At 36.1% G+C, this 16,849-nt stretch overlaps 1 protein-coding gene across 1 annotated transcript; it reads right to left on the bottom strand.

Moving 5' to 3' along the window:
* Positions 1 to 1,791: 1,791 nt before the first annotated feature.
* On the bottom strand, positions 1,792 to 8,983 carry thoc7 (THO complex 7). Its single transcript, XM_069824788.1, has 4 exons — positions 8,825 to 8,983; positions 8,216 to 8,339; positions 6,258 to 6,570; positions 1,792 to 2,239 (listed from the first exon to the last, which is right to left on the bottom strand). The coding sequence occupies exons 1-4, from the start codon at positions 8,832 to 8,834 to the stop codon at positions 2,036 to 2,038; spliced, it is 651 nt and encodes a 216-aa protein (XP_069680889.1). The 5' UTR covers positions 8,835 to 8,983; the 3' UTR covers positions 1,792 to 2,035.
* Between the last annotated feature and the right edge of the window lie 7,866 nt (positions 8,984 to 16,849).

The raw sequence follows: 16,849 nt of genomic DNA, 5'->3' as shown, positions 1-16,849 counted from the left end.
CTTTCCATTCCATTTCGTAAGAAATGACTGGTCTGTTTTGGTTCGTTTTAATTACCTACATGTCATATTTTAGTAAATTTTCAAATTAAATTGTTAAAAATACTGTCAGCAACAATTTTAGGCGTAATAGATCAACTATTGACCAGATATTTTCTATTTGACATAATGGAGAAAAAATGGGAGTATAAGGGTACAGTACATCAGTTATTCATAGATTTCAAAAAGGCATATGACTCGGTTAAGAGAGAAGTTTTATATGATATCCTTATTGAATTTGGTATTCCCAAGAAACTAGTTCGATTAATTAAAATGTGTCTCGGTGAAACGTACAGCAGAGTTCGTATAGGCCAGTTTCTGTCAGATGCGTTTCCAATTCACTGTGGGCTAAAGCAAGGAGATGCACTATCACCTTTACTTTTTAACTTTGCTCTAGAGTATACCATTAGGAAAGTCCAGGATAACAGAGAGGGTTTGGAATTGAACGGGTTACATCAGCTGCTTGTCTATGCGGATGACGTGAATATTTAGGAGAAAATCCACAAACGATTAGGAAAAATGCGGGAATTTTACTGGAAGCAAGTAAAGAGATAGGTTTGGAAGTAAATCCCGAAAAGACAAAGTATATGATTATGTCTCGTGACGAGAATATTGTACGAAATGGAAATATAAAAATTGGAAATTTATCTTTTGAAGAGGTGGAGAAGTTCAAATATCTTCGAGCAACAGTAACAAATATAAATGCTAATCGGGAGAAAATTAAACACAGAATAAATATGGGAAATGCGTCTTATTATTCAGTTGAGAAGCTTTTATCATCCAATCTGCTGTCAAAAAATCTGAAAGTTAGAATTTATAAAACAGTTATATTACCGGTTGTTCTTTATGGTTATGAAATTTGGACTCTGACTTTGAGAGAGGAACATGGGTTAAGGGTGTTTGAGAATAAGGTGCTTAGGAAAATATTTGGGGCTAAGAGGGATGAAGTTACAGGAGAATGGAGAAAGTTACACAACACAGAACTGCACGCATTGTATTCTTCACCTGACATAATTAGGAACATTAAGTTCAGAAGTTTGAGATGGGCAGGGTATGTAGGATGTATGGGCGAATCCAGAAATGCATATAGAGTGTTAGTTGGGAGGCTGGAGGGAAAAAAACCTTTAGGGAGACCGAGACGTAGATGGGAGGTTAATATTAAAATGGATTTGAGGGAGGTGGGATATGATGTTAGAGAATGGATTAATCTTGCTCAGGATAGGGACCAATGGCAGGCTTATGTGAGGGCGGCAATGAACCTCCGGGTTCCTTAAAAGCCATTACGTAAGTAAGTACTGTCAACAACAATTGTAAATGTGTCTCCACACCAGTGGTCATCAACTCAGATGCTCTTTCGAGGCTGTAAGTGTGTCTGCAAGCAAGCCATGTGCAAGATTCTGAAGTTATTGGAGGGATAGAAGGAGACACTTGTCATGCGACAACTTGAAGCCAGTTTGAAGGAGGGATACAGCAATATTATAGCGGAGAGCGCTCTTACACAAAGAGCACAGGTTGCTGATCACTGCTCTACACCGAAAGTGACGAAACATCCCTTACATCATACTTCGGAAAACTCATGCTCTGCTACTTTTACTCACCAGTAGACAGATGTCCGTGAAAGAGGGATTCTTCTGACCACAATGCAATGTGTCACTATTTTTCGTCCAACCACCTATAAACTTATAGCAACTTCTGAAGGAGCACTAATGGAATAATTCCTAGAGGGCAAGGATGTTCAGAAATGATGAGATAAAATACATTGTGCGTGACACGTTGTGTATTGCAGGAACTTAATAATAATAATAATAATAAATAATCCATACAAGAAACCATCCCCTCAATCTAATACCAAATAAAGAAACTGGAGATGTCAAAATGCATTTTTAAAACAGTGTAATACAACGATGTGTCGTGTTTCTTCTAAAGTGGAAAGAAAGACAATTTTCTGCTGAACATTTCCTTACTTTTCTGTTCATGTCATAAAGCACCACAAGCCTCGCTACTCAACCATGGGTTCGGGCTGCGCTGACCCTGCCTGCTGGGCATCGCTGGAGTCGTCCTCAAATGCCTCCAGCGACACGTCCATGATCTCCTCAGTCTCGCTGTCGTCCAGCATGGCCTGCAGCTGATGTATGGACGCCACCAGCACGTGGAACTGCTTTCTGCGCATGTCCAGCTTCCTCTCCAGCTGCTCTCGCGTTTCCTGTTGGCAGATCAGAACGCAAAATGTCTTGACTCGAGACTTAATGCTGAATGTGGGCAACTGGCACCAGTGGTCAAGCTTGACATTACAGCAGGGCTGCCACCGATTCAAGAAGAAAACGCAGGACATTTAGCAAAACAATATGGACAGTATTTCATTATCTTTATTTAAAACCTCATGGGGACTCCCCACATAATGCACACACGCGATTTAAGGGGAGAGGATGATATTTTTTAAAACTTCTTTCCTATTTGGTGTAAAATATTAATTTTTTGTATGTAGAGAGCTCATACCTGTAGCAACTCAACCAAAAATAAATATTTTGAAAAAAAAAAAAAGTATTTGGGGGCCCAGATTTGAAAAAAATATACCCAATGCAGGATTTTACTAACACCGATATATCTAAACCATTTTGAATGTAGATTCATCCCGTTTTTTGCAATGTACTTGCAAAAGTATGTTCTACAAACTGTCTGTAACAGAATTTTTATATTAGTCCCTACATTTATAAAATAAACAATTAAAATTTAATAACACTTTTCTGAATTACTTTCTTGCAAACAAACGGACGTAGTTTTAAAATGAAATCAATTAACAAAATTCTGTTACAGAGAAAAGTTTCCTAACAGTCTAAAGAATGTGTGTTCTAAATCTCATGCATGTATCTTTAATAGTTCAGAAATTATATCCATTTTTGTCTGGCAATGTAGCAAAAAAATTAAGTTACCGTAAACCGATAAAAGGGGGCGAGTGATTTAAAAATCCATAGCGCAGGAAGTTTAAAAATGGCGTCTCAACATCCGATAAGGGCACAAATACCCGCGAAATGTTATACAATGCATTCCACACATATCAAAGAGTATTTTAAAGAAAAAAAATTTTTTTGAAAATTCAATTTACCGGAAACAACAATAAAAGGGGTCGAGTGATTTAAAAATCCATAACCCAGGAAGTTAAAAAATGGCGTCTCAACATCTGATAAGGGCACAAATACCCACAAAATATTATGCTATGGATTCCACACATATCACAGAGCATTTTAAAGGTTTTTTTTTTTAATTTACTCATTTTTCACCAAAAAATACCATCCTCTCCCCTTAATCAGCACTAAAAGAAGCTACTGTACAATGACTTTAATGTCATTACCAAGCTGCGGATTTTTAGGCACTAAAACAGTTGAAATAGGCAGGCAAAATAGGCATTTAAAAAGGCACTAACAAATTTCTAAATCTCAATGGCTAACACGACCATAGCGTAGCATTATACACTACTTTCTATAGGAATGTCATTATGGCAGTGAATAACTAAATATTCGTCCAAATGTTGTAATGAGGACTGATGTCTATTGTCTGTAAGAATGTTCTTAAATTGGGAGAAACTCACATGAAGTATGGGGCAAAACTTCAGGGATCCAATCCCAGCTGGGGACCAAACCAGTGGGAACGCAGTAATGTCAATGTATTTTCCAGTCAGTGCTTCTGATGACTTTTGCTTTGACATATCTCCACGGTATACTTCACGTACTACAGCAGAAAACTCAACTCCATACTCAATTCACAAACTCACAAAACGGATACACAGTTTAAAACAACTACCCTAGTCAACTACCACAATGATTCATGCGGCTTTCGAAATACATTTTTTCTTATTGATTGATTTTAAATTATTCGATTTCTCCTCGCTCTGGTGGCAGTAAAACGTAACACACAGAATTATCGATAGTTCTATATCACTTCCCTCTGCTAGATAAAAAAGAAACAAATTACAGATTAAAAAAATATCGATAGAATGGTCAGTAAATTCAAGTATAATATATATAATACAGATGTTTAGGCAACTTTTAAGCATTTATAAGCAAATAGGCATTTACTAGTGAAATAGGCAATTATAGGCACTATAGAATTCGCATATAATACTCACAATGTCTTAAAATGGATATGTAACCTAAAATCTTCCGCCTTCAGGTTAAGGATTAAAATAGGCATATAGGCATAAATCCGCAGCTTAGTCATTACTAATATGGAATGATTTAAGTTTATTTACTTGTTAATACAGTCATGGGAATGAATTGCATGTGTGTCCCCACACTTTGTTTAATACAAAAGTGAAAGTTATTTACTTTTTACTATGCAAGTACCAATATTGAAGTTAATTTAGTGAATAATGTTCAGATTAATTCTAAAAAATGTTAATTCTTAAATACAGGGTCCGATAGAATGATCTCCCCAGTTTGAATTGGCTGTCATACAGGTTCCTCGATAGTTGAGTTTGAGTGGCATATATCTTTGAGCAGCTCAAGCCATGTCATTTGAGTTACCATGGTATCATGGCATGGACAGGTGAACATCATGCATTTTGATGAGTATTTTTAAAAAAAGGTGACTGATTGCAACGCAGTGGAAATTTCGTACCCATTTTAGAGTAGGTCGACACGAAAGAATTCCTGATAAGAAAACCCTTCTGATATGGGTGAGAAATGTCAGACGAAAGGTTCAACTTTCAAACAGAAATCGTCCAGTAGATGTCGCTCCCAAGAATATTGCAGCAGTGAGGCATGCTGTTACCACATCTCCACGACGTTCAGCCCTTTAACATGCTGTGGTATTGGGAATATCTGATCAGAGTGTCAGACGAATCTCACACCTAGACCTCAAGTTCCATCCCTACAAAGTTATGGTGATTCAGGAACTTCGGCAACGTGATTGGCTCAATTGCCAAGATGCTTGTAGACCATATTGCAAAATATTCCAGGCGATGCTGCTGTGGTCAGTAATGACCAGGCTTCGAGACTTGGGACCCGATACAGTAAGTTTACTGTGCATGCACTATAGGTTGTTGACTCACTGCAGGTAGATAGAGATGTGTTGAGGTAACAGCGTTGCTATTTAGAATAGAGTACGGTATATGGGGAAACACACATATGTCCATTCTGAAAGTAAATATACATTACACAATGACAATGTCAAAAGAATGTGAAAAGCATTTATCCTCCTGTCTTTTATAAGCATTTGTTTTTAATTATACACAGTGTTAGTGGTGGAAATAAACATGTAGCAATTTTAATTTTTTCATTTATCCTATTGGTCGTCTTTAGGAAGTGCAGTTACAGTACCGAATTGCAATGTACTACAAGATACATTCTCAGTGTCTCAAACGTAAATCTTTTTCGGTTATCTGCCAAACACAGTTTGTACTGTAGAAAGCTGCGCTCTACGTCGCATGACGTGATAGGAGCAAAACGAAAAAACCTAACATTATTGCAGTCTCTAAGAGACAGTCCTTTATTCTCGGGTAAACTCTTGTCCACTAATTTGCTGTTATATTACACAGTCATCCATATCACTTATTTTTACATAAAATTGATTTCCACTTCTGTTTTACACGTTCAGTAACCGGTGTACTTGGTGTCTCATTAATTCTCTGTGTCATTTCCTCAACAAATTTGAGGGCTTCCGGCATCTCTTGCTCTGACTTTTCTAACCGTGTAATAGTTCCAGACACAGTTTGAAAATAGGTTTGTATGAAAACCAAATTATTCGCCAGAACCTTCAAATCCAGAGCGTTTTTCTTTGCGTATTTGTTGGCATTCTTTCTACAGTACTCCCACCCACTGTACGCTTTACCACTGTACTCAGTACGCCGTTATGCGGAGTTCCCACTGAACTGCTCTGTGGGGTCCGAAGTCTCGAAGCCTGGTAATGACTAAGCTCATTTTCATTTGTCGGGCTGCCTCAACAAACAAAACATTCCATCCATCGAAAAATTAAAACCCAGTAAAAAGTAGGAACATTTAGACAAATTACTAAAACATAGGACAAATTAGGGCAATTTACATGAAAGTAGGACAAGTGGGAGTTCTGCATTACAGGGTTAAAGGAAGAGTATACCTAGCATATAATCTATAAAACGAATAATTAAACCTCAACAGATATCAAGTGTTCGGGAACATAAATTTGAGAGGGAGAGAATAGGCCTACCACCAAAACAGTTTGTGAGCAAGCTTCCGCACACATCTCACCTCCAGGCTGCCCAGTTCCTTCCTGAGCTGGCACAGCTTCTCGTCGGTCTCCTTACGGTCGGGCTGCTCGTTGATCACCTTGGCCAGCACATCGTACTCGATGCGGTTCTTCCTCACAGTCTTTGCGTCCTGGAACTCCAGCTTGGTGCTCTCGATGTCACGCTTGGCCGCCTCTATGCCGGTCTCGATCTGGCGCGACAGGTTCTCATAGTTCTGCAGTTCTGCGGCGCTCATGCAGGCCGCTAGCCGCGACTTGGTCACTGCGAACTCGCACTGCGCCAGCTGGGCCAGCATACGATCGTGCACCACCTGGCTGCACGTCATAACAGAGAAAACATTGATCTTGGTTGGTTGTTTGCTAATGCTCAGCATATTGGAGTTCTTCCATTTGCCTCTTTACTTCCCAGTATCGTAATGACATCTGTAGCTGTTAAACGTTTACATTTCTTGAGGTGTGTCATATCCATTACAGTATTATCTTCTTTACGAAACAATTTGGGGTAGGAAAATATTTATTTTATATAGATGGGCAGTCAAACAGTCATGTTCCGTATGTAATCACAAAAGTGCGACAGCTTTCATTGGTGGACATTCTGGAATTAAATTTTTATTGTTTAATAAAATATTCCATTGCTTATTTACACTCTCATGTATTTCTTGTTGGATAATTTTCTCAATTACTAGTTTTGAGGACTGAAACGATAAACATGAATTTGTAATTTGTAGGATCATTGTGCCCTTTTTTTTTTTTTCTTTTTTTTTGCTAAGGAATCTGCTATCTCACTACCAAGAAAATATTGATGTATTTTTCCAGACAAATTCCTATTATACCAATGACAGATTACACACTGAGAAAAATAGCATCAACTACATTTGTTATGCAGACAATGTCACATTATAACTAGGGAGATGATTTTTATCTAAACGTTCACGAGGAAGTTCATTGTATTGCTGATGGTGGAAGCAATCATAGGATCGATATCATAGCTATAAATAGAAATAAACAGACAGCCGAAATAATTGATCCTACAATCAGACTTGAAATCTCAGCCACTCATCCATCTGAAGTGAACGAAGAGAAAAAGAAAATCTACGAGCCCACGACTCAGTACCTATCAGCGAAATACAACATAGAAAAAATCACAGTTACCGGTCTCTTCTTCGGAGCGAGAGGCACCATCCCGAAAGCCTTTGTAAAGTGGAGGGAAAAATACAAGCTGACGAGGTCTTCAAGATGCCATCGTCACCACCATTTATGTATTTCTAATCTTGCTTTGTGTGGTATACCATTTTTGGCAGGATTTAAAATTTTCTGTAGCGATATTTCGTCAGCATCTTTATAGTGTGCATTCAATTTAGATTATATTTGGTTCAATTTTTTTTTCTTATGTCTCCATCAATTTTTTCTGAAACCTGTTTATATAATTTTTCATTTTAAATTTTATTGTGAGCTATTCTGTGTCGCAGGGCAAATCCAAAATATTGGGTCAGACCAATAAATTAAATTAAGCTAATATTTCAACTTAAGAGTTGCCTCTCATCCACAAGGATAGAGGGACAAACCATACTTTAATTTGTGCCCACTTTATATTTATATCATCTCGCAAGTAAAAACAGTAAATATAAAATTCAATATTTCCACTTAAACAATGAAGTAATTTTAAAATGAAGTGTCAATATTAAAAACTTAAGGCTAAAGAATGCCTTTTACGAGTACAACCTACATTGTTTCACATCTACTTAGAGGATTTAGTGAAGGAATGTTTTCAGAACATGGGAGGAGTGATAGTAGAAGGAAGAAGAGTAAAGTGTATCAGATTTGCTGATGATATAGCATTGTTAGCAGAAGAGGAGACGATACTAAGAGATATGCTACTGGAGCTAAATGACAGCTGTGAGCAGTATGGGATGAAGATAAATAAAAACAAGACCAACACCATGGTTATCGGTATGCTTACCTCTCCCCTGGAGGTTCATTTGTAGCATTACACCATTTAATGAAGGATTTCAACAACACATTAAGCCGTCTGTCATCTCCAGTTCCATCTCCGTCAATTAAAAGACGTCGTCTTATAACGTCCTCTAAAATGAAAACAAAATATAATTAAATTATAAATAATATTTACAAAACTCAACAACACATTGAATAGGATTACCAGATTACTGAGGAAAAAACAGAGTACATTAACACTTTTTAAAAGGTCAATGTAAAGTTGTAAAATTTGTTCTAGATTCCTAAGCAAGATATGCAGTTGAGTAGTAGTTGTTTTTGTTGTAGTAGTACGAGCATAAATTTAGCAGTAGGTACTTATAGGTCATTGTGGTAACGCATTTGTAAACAAATACTAATTTGTATTTTGTTTATGGTACTTGCGACTCGACCAGAAGCCAAGTACGTCAATAGATTTGTACCTTAAAGTGGTAACGCAATTGTAAAGAAATATAACTTCATTTAACCTATTCCAAATTTATTCGTTACCGGTACATTCATCTCAATTCGTCATTTGAAATTCTGCAGTATAATGTTTATTTCAGCTTCACGCTAACGTAAAATGAATTTTACATACCGTCACCCATCCTTAGTAAGACACCTCGCCCGAATTTTTAAAAAAGCAATCACTAATTACATGAAAAACACATCACTTCAACTCCAACAACGAAGCACACAAACACTGTCTCCTCGATCACGATTCACGAAAGCTTTCTCGATCTATCACGAAATCAAGAGGGCAGTGGGGCAGAGGCACAAACATTACAAATTGTCTTCGAATCAGAGTTGCCAACATCTGCTACAGAGTTCGTGCAAACTCTGACGAACGCAAAACTAAAACAAGGATGCGCACCGTTCTTTCAGGGAGTCTCGGCAAGAGCCTTCGCAAAGCGAGGGTGCCCTAAATAAATAAATATATAAATAAAGAAATGAACGAACAAATAATTAAATGGTAATAAAAAGCCTCTCAATTTCCAACATAATTTATTTTGCTATTTTTATTCATTTTGCTCCCCCACTTTCTAATTATTTTTTTAAAACCTATTTCTCTCCCCCTCCCCCTCTATATTGAGGAGCGAGCACGAAGGATATTGCTGCTGCTTTACTCTTATTGTGCTTTCCACTCCTATTTTGTGAATGACATTTGTTACTAAATGGTCCTACTCTTGTACAAAAATAACACGCCAAAATGTGCACAGGCTATGATAAAGAATATGATGACGATAATGACGTATGAATTATAGCGAAACGAATCTGGAGTCCAACGCTAAAAGTTACCCAGCAATTGTTTCAATTGGTTGAGGGAAAACTTCGAAAAAAAAAAACCGAAGTGGATACCTTGTACCAACCAGGATTTAAACTCGTACAATAGCATGAAACTTAATCCGAACAAGTCATACGCAGTATATTAAACAAGTACAGGATAAAATGGATGTTCAACATACCTCAGTAATTTATATGGTCTCCCTTGTTTGTAATTACACAATTGACACGATCTAGCATGGATTCCATTACATTTCTACAAATCATCTTAATTTTTTCATTGCGAAACCAAACTTGAATGAGAAAACAAATCATTTTTTCTTTTGTACTACAATCTACGAGTATCTAGTTTTGCTATTCTCCGTTTTCAAATTGACCACAACTTCTCAATCAGGTTGATATCAGAGAGTTTCTTGGCCAGGGGAGTATCTGGATATTATTCTGGTTTCGAGATGTATGGCATATTGCCAGTTCTTGTTAAAACACACCATTGCCATTCGGAAATGATTTCTGCAGCTGCAGTAAGACTCTAGTTTCCAAATGCAAATATAAGCTACTTCTCACTATTCATCATTCTCTTTATAGAACTTGATGATCCAGATCCTTCGTGTGTAAAACAACCCAATAATATTACTTCTGGAGGGTGTTTCGGTGCATGGTGAAGATGAACTGATAAAATGCTTTGAATCCTTTACAGATGTAACATGGTGGACATGAACCTCAAAATGAGATTCATCAGAAAACAAAAAAGTATCTACTTCCAGCCATTTACTGTTCAGTTTCTATGTAATTTTGCTCTTATTACTCTATTCCATTTAAAGACTATAAAGAATTTTAAAAGAAAGCGCCCTCTTAAACATGAATTCTGTCAGATACTGTAATGTGCAATGAAACAACATTCTTCTTTCTTCTGTTCTTCTCGCACTAATAATTAATTTACAACAAAAACAACTTTGAATTCCAATTGTATCTAATTATCCCATCACAATTCTAACATTTACATGTTTCAAACAGAACTCCATGACGAACTAAATAATTCTCCAAATTCCCAAAAACCATGCAAATGGTTATAAACTCTACCTCTCTGCTTCTGCAACTGTCACACGACTTAGTTTCACAGGATACATCTGCCTCCATGATGGCGCAAGGCAAAATAAAAGTCAATCTGACAGATTAGCTTATTAATATCGTACATCACAAAAAACATAAGGGATTCTGTATGAGACGTGTGCACATGAATGGTGTTGTGGATGAAAAAATTTCCTAAAAAACATGATTTTAAATAGCTATTTAAAATTTCAGCATTTACAGAATAGAGAGATACGTTTGTTTTACTTACTAAAATACGAAAAAGTGACGATGCAATATAGCCTTTATAACACATAGCTATTCCCTTATCTAAGACCAAACCCCATTATAACCTTGTCATAGTCCTCAGCCTACTCTCATCTAACCCACTCTAACCTTGTCAGTCCTCAGCATTCTATCACTTACAAGGAGAGGACACGCTCTGTATATCACCGAATTAAATACGATTGTGTGAGATGAAAGTACAAGACGTACTGTTTAAAGTCATACCTGGTATGGGTGGCCAATGACCCCTCGTTTTGGAAATATTGGCTATTATTTGTGACATACTTCCGTTAGGTGCTTAATAGGGAAGCATTAGCCTGTGTAACAGCGTAGCCCATATGGTTGGATGCTGAGTTGTTATCCAGGCAACCTGAGTTCGAATCTTAACTGGTTCTATATATTTTTCTTTTAATAATGATTAATACTGTTATCACAGTTATCTATTTACATACCTATATCACATTTCTCAATGTATTGAACGCTTCATCATGTTTTAAACAAATTACTAATTAACTAACGTTGTATTGTAAAGGATAAACAATGAAATACTGCTCACGTAGGAAGGTAAGATGTGTCACTGGTGTCTGTTCTATTTCTGTAGTAGTTATTCCATTTCATTTTGTACCCGATTCATTATGATGTCATAAAAACACACAAAACACACATATTTCTGCACAGCAAATGAAAGAAGGTTGTCCACAGTCACACACATTTTTCCGCACTTCTGCTGCAAAACAGATATCCTTCACATTCACAAACACTTCTCTTTCGTTTATCAATTTTGATACATACCACGCATATTTCAACATGGCTTTGATATAGGAAATGACAACTGAAAGTGAATTAAATATAATAATAATAATAATAATAATAATAATAATAATAATAATAATAATAATAATAATAATAATAATAATAATAATAATAACAACAAGTTTTAAAAAATGAGAAGGCATTAGGATTCGAACTCGGGGTGCCTGGATGACAACTCAGCATCCAACCACATGACCTACGCCCTTACACAGTCTAATGCTTCCCTGTTAGGCACCTAACGGAAGTATGTCATAAACAATAGCCAATATTTCCAAAACGAGGGGTCATTGGCCACCCATACCTGGTATGACTTTAAACAGTACGTCTTGTACTTTCATGTCACAAAATCTGATTTAATTCGGTGATATACAGAACGTGTCCTCTCCTTGTTAGTTATCCTCTCGTCTAACTCACTCTAACCTTGTCAATCATCGGTCTCCAATCACTTATCTATCCCCTATCTAATCCACTCTAACCTTGTCAATCCTCGGCCTTCTGTCACTTAGCTATCCCTTCATCTAACCCACTGAAACCTTGTCACAATCCTCGGTCTGTTATTATATAGTTTACCTGGAACATCAAAACAAACAAACTTCAGTCACTCCCTGTCAACTATACCAATGCTCTGAAGTTTACCCAAGAATACATAAGCCTACCATAAAATGGTAAGTACCGGTATAATAATATAAATTTAAATAAATAGATAATGAATTAATATATACCAGTATACATAAAAGTCTTCACTGACAACACATCAATTGCATTAATAAAATATAAATATCAATGAACAGACTGTATTAAGGAAAAATAAGACGACAAAACCGACCAAATTCGAAAAAATGTACCGTCAGTCACAGAAAATAACTAAATTATACTTCACTTGTCTTTGATGTTCATCCATAAAATAATTCTAAGACAGTGAAGGCTGTTATGAACGAAACTTACAGATGTCTAAATTCCTTACATAATTTCAGTGTAGTTATTAAACAGAAATAAAGGGTAAAGAAAAGATAATTTTGCGTCACACTGTTGAATCTGTTTACTATTAAGTTTATGTAAACATAGTTTCAAGCAGGTTAGAAATCAGACATCAATCTGTAATATCAAGGACATTACAAGACTAAAGCTAGAGACAGCCATGCAACTATTCGAGACAGTGATCACCCCAATCGCTAGCTACGGGCTAGAACTAGTATGGGAGAAGCTTTCGGCGAGCGACATGGAGAGGCTGGAGAAAGTAAAAACTAGATTCATGAAGAAGGCACTAGGTGCAAGCAAACATACACCGAGCAGAATGGTCTACATGTTGGCCAGAGAAACACCATTCCTGGAGGACCTGCGAATCAGGATGATGCTGCCAGCAACGGAACCATACAAGGATGTCGCAGAGAGAAGAAAACAGAAGGAAAGAGAGATAGAAAAAGAATTCTTCGCAACAGATGCCATGACGAACAGGGAGTGGACCAGCAGCAACCAACCACAAAGACATGCTATTATAGGTTTGGCCACGCACGGTTTCCACCATAAATTGTGCAAGACAGTGAAGTTCCACCAACCGAGTGACTCGTGTGAATGCAAGTTATGTGGACAAAAGTGCGGCAGATATCACTTCAAACAGTGTAGAAGATGGACGGGGTCGTTGAACGACTTGATAAAACAATAATGTGTATTATCAATGCTCTTTCGAGCGCATTTTTACTTATTATTATTATTAAATCAGACATCAATTTGGGAGAGGATATTCTACCAATATCTTTGCCATATCATTGAGGAAGCCCAGTAAAGCATTACGGTAATTTCTCAGTACAGCAATAAAATCAACTAATTTGGTGATTAAATCTTTTATTTGCTTTCATACATGATGTCGCACATGCACACAGACATACAATATAAACACACTTAAATAATACACTTTGGTATGACTCGTCGTGTCCTTGATAAAGCACATCTGTTTTCAAGAGATTTTCTGGATTCTCTGTGATTCTTGGCATGTAGAACTGGACGGAATAGGTTAACTCAGACAACAGCTGTCTTCAATATGCCCTCACAAAACAAGAGAAACATCAAGTCTTTCGTTGATAAGTTTATTGCAAATAACTAAGTAACTCTGACAGCATGAGCTAATCCACATAACTGAAGTGATAAACGTCAATCTTGGTTAGACTGCTTGTTGTTGTCATATTTTATTGCCCTCAGGGCGTGATGCTCTTAATAGATTCATTACGTGAGCAGCTCACACTCTCAATGAAATGTCCCCAGCTCAGAGGTCTGCAAGGCCGAAACCCTGACCTGTCACTTCACTGTTAATGAAGCAAAATACGGCATGCAAAAACAACCAATCCACAAAATCATTCTTTTTGGCACTAAAAAATTATTACGTGCTTCAATCCTTCAGTGAAACTGTATTTCATTACAATGCAACAATTTTTTGTGCATTTTTATCACACCAGTAAATATATTAAATTCAATGGCTGACAATCTATGCAAATGAAAGATCAATCAATATGACTCCCTTTACATTTTGCAGCAGCCAAAAAAATATTTGTACCATACAGGATTTTCCTTTTTAAGGAATAACGCCCATAAAATACTATAAATAAGGAAGTAAAAAATGCTCATAAGAAATTCCTCGACAACAAAAACTACGTAATTGCTTACTAATGAGAGGAAAGCACTGTCTTCAAGCTAAACATCCCGTTAAATCCAGAAAAATACATTAGAATACCCTCTGAAATCATCCTCTGCTATGTGAACTAACAGTGATAGAGCCAAGATAATTCTCTCGATTTAGAAATCCCTACTCGTATGTATATATTTATATAGGCTACACCCCATGTACAATTTTCAATAGGAGCTTCCAGCACTTGATTTCACATTCAAGTCGTCATTCGTTTGTTTGATAAGCCTAACCAAAAGAAGACAATTTTACTGATTTAATAATAATTTGTGTACTTCAGAATATCTGAGTTTCGCACTTAGTATTTTTTTTTAAGAACTAGTCAGTTTTAAAGACATGTATTAGTTTGTCACACGAACAATAAAATATTAAAATTTACCTGTTAAAAATTCTAAGAAGATTTCGTTGAGGAAGTTGTTGAAATTGTGGCCAGTTGGCCAGAAATTCATTCAGACAATGATCAACATCACAACAATACTGACCTCCAACTAAAACAGCTGTGCTGGAGTAAGTTTCAATTAAATTTGTAATGCTCTGTTGTACGGTAACATTCATTTCGCCCTGAAGAAAGTAAAAAAACGAAGTTCGGTTGTAACAATAACATGGATGACATTTATTTCTTGTTTTTAATATATGGATGCATTCATTTGTTGACAAAACAAAAGAACAATACCCAATGCCAACAACAGACATGGCCTACATCGTTCAGCTATGCCTTGAGGATGAAATTCGTTTCATGATGATAACCTCGTAGATATACAGATACAAGTATTAGAAGCTCCCATTAAGAATTGAACACAGCGTGTATATAATTTTATTATATAAAAACACAATTTTATGCAAGTGGTAAGTGGACTCTGAATCAAAAGTATAAAATAAAAAAGTTAGCAGGTGTGAGGATTTTGTGTCTCATGCTAAGATACAACTTATGCAAGAAATAGATAGAATTGGGAGATAAAAGAAAATCAGATAGAAGACTAGTGTTGCTATACACATATTTTAAGAATTTAATGACATTCTTTCAAAATAATACTAAATAATAAATCTAGAAGACATCAAGATGTATGACATTCTCTGGCTGGAGAAGAGTACCTACGAGTTCTATTGAAGATGAGGAGAGGCCAGAAAACTTAAATTCATACAGCAGATTTTATACGTATACATCGTATTCTTCTGGGTATAACACATAGGGATTTAGTGTTTCTATAAGAAACCTATAAGCCTATATAAAAACAATGAAGAAATAACTTAATCAATGGACCATGTTTAGAAATTTTTAAAACAAGAGAACATCATTATTTATGGTTGCTACAGTGAATAGGGATTATAAAGAATGGACACTGAGCGAATTTTCCAGTGTTTTGTTTCTCTGTGCGCCGGCGTATAGTTCCACTTTCAAGCGCTAGAGGTTAGTGTAATCGAGCATAGGCTAAGATAATAATTGAGTACAGAATTGAGACACAGGATCCAAACATCGCCTACCTTATTGCATAATCCAGTAACGCTTTGCTTCAAATAAATTCAAGTTAACAGCTTTTCCTTATTTCTCAGTGGCAAACTAGTTGTAATAATAATTTTTTTTTATATTTCAGATAAAATAAATTATATTATAAAATAATATAATACATTATAAAATTATGTATCAAATTCGTTTAATATTTGTATATAATATAATATAGGTATATGGTTTTACTTCTCGTAAGAGTTTTGTTTTTCCATTTTCAGCGCTATCAAATCATTACATATTTTAATTGTTGTTGGGGTCAACGTCTCAACTCTCATTATAAAGGAACTCTAGAGTCTACACATTACAGTTAATGACGGATTTATTATTTTATGGATCCAATTTATTTTATTTGAGTACATAATGTACCTAGATGTATTAATTATATGTTATATTTCCGCTGTGTCAACTGCTAGCTGGTGTGATGTCAGCGCCAACTCTAGGGAGAAAGGCAGAATCTCACGCTCTAGCTGGCTTGAAGTTCATTGGAATCAGTCCGGCTACATCAAAGGTACCGACGCGAAGTGTCCATACTTAATTACCTATACGCTGGTTCCTATGTCAAAGTCCGATGTTCTCCTTTTTTACAGATTGTCAAAGTCTGCCAATTTCTAAACTGATTAAGTTATTTCTTCATTGTTTTTATACATAGGTTTCTTGCGGCAATGTCCTATACCCAGAAAAACACACAGTATACTTTTTCCACAATAGCACGTGAGTTACCTAGCCTATATGATATTAACAAAAAAAAAAACAATAGTAAAGCAACAATTCCCAGGCAGCCTTGCAGTTCTCTATTTTGAGATGCATCCTTAAAACAATTGTCCCTTTGAAGGCAAAGAAATTGCTTAACTACATTTGGAACACAATTAAAGTAATTCATTTAAAAATCTCATCTATTAAAAAGTGTCCATTAAAAAATATAGTTATGCTTTAAACATTCTCACACTGTTTACAAAATAATTTTTGCACACTGATTTGGGATAGTTATG

Source organism: Periplaneta americana, chromosome 4, assembly GCF_040183065.1.
Source record: "Periplaneta americana isolate PAMFEO1 chromosome 4, P.americana_PAMFEO1_priV1, whole genome shotgun sequence".
Taxonomy (NCBI): Eukaryota; Metazoa; Arthropoda; class Insecta; order Blattodea; family Blattidae; genus Periplaneta; species Periplaneta americana.
Note: the sequence above shows the minus strand (reverse complement) of the source record. Positions and strands in the feature narration are given on the sequence as shown.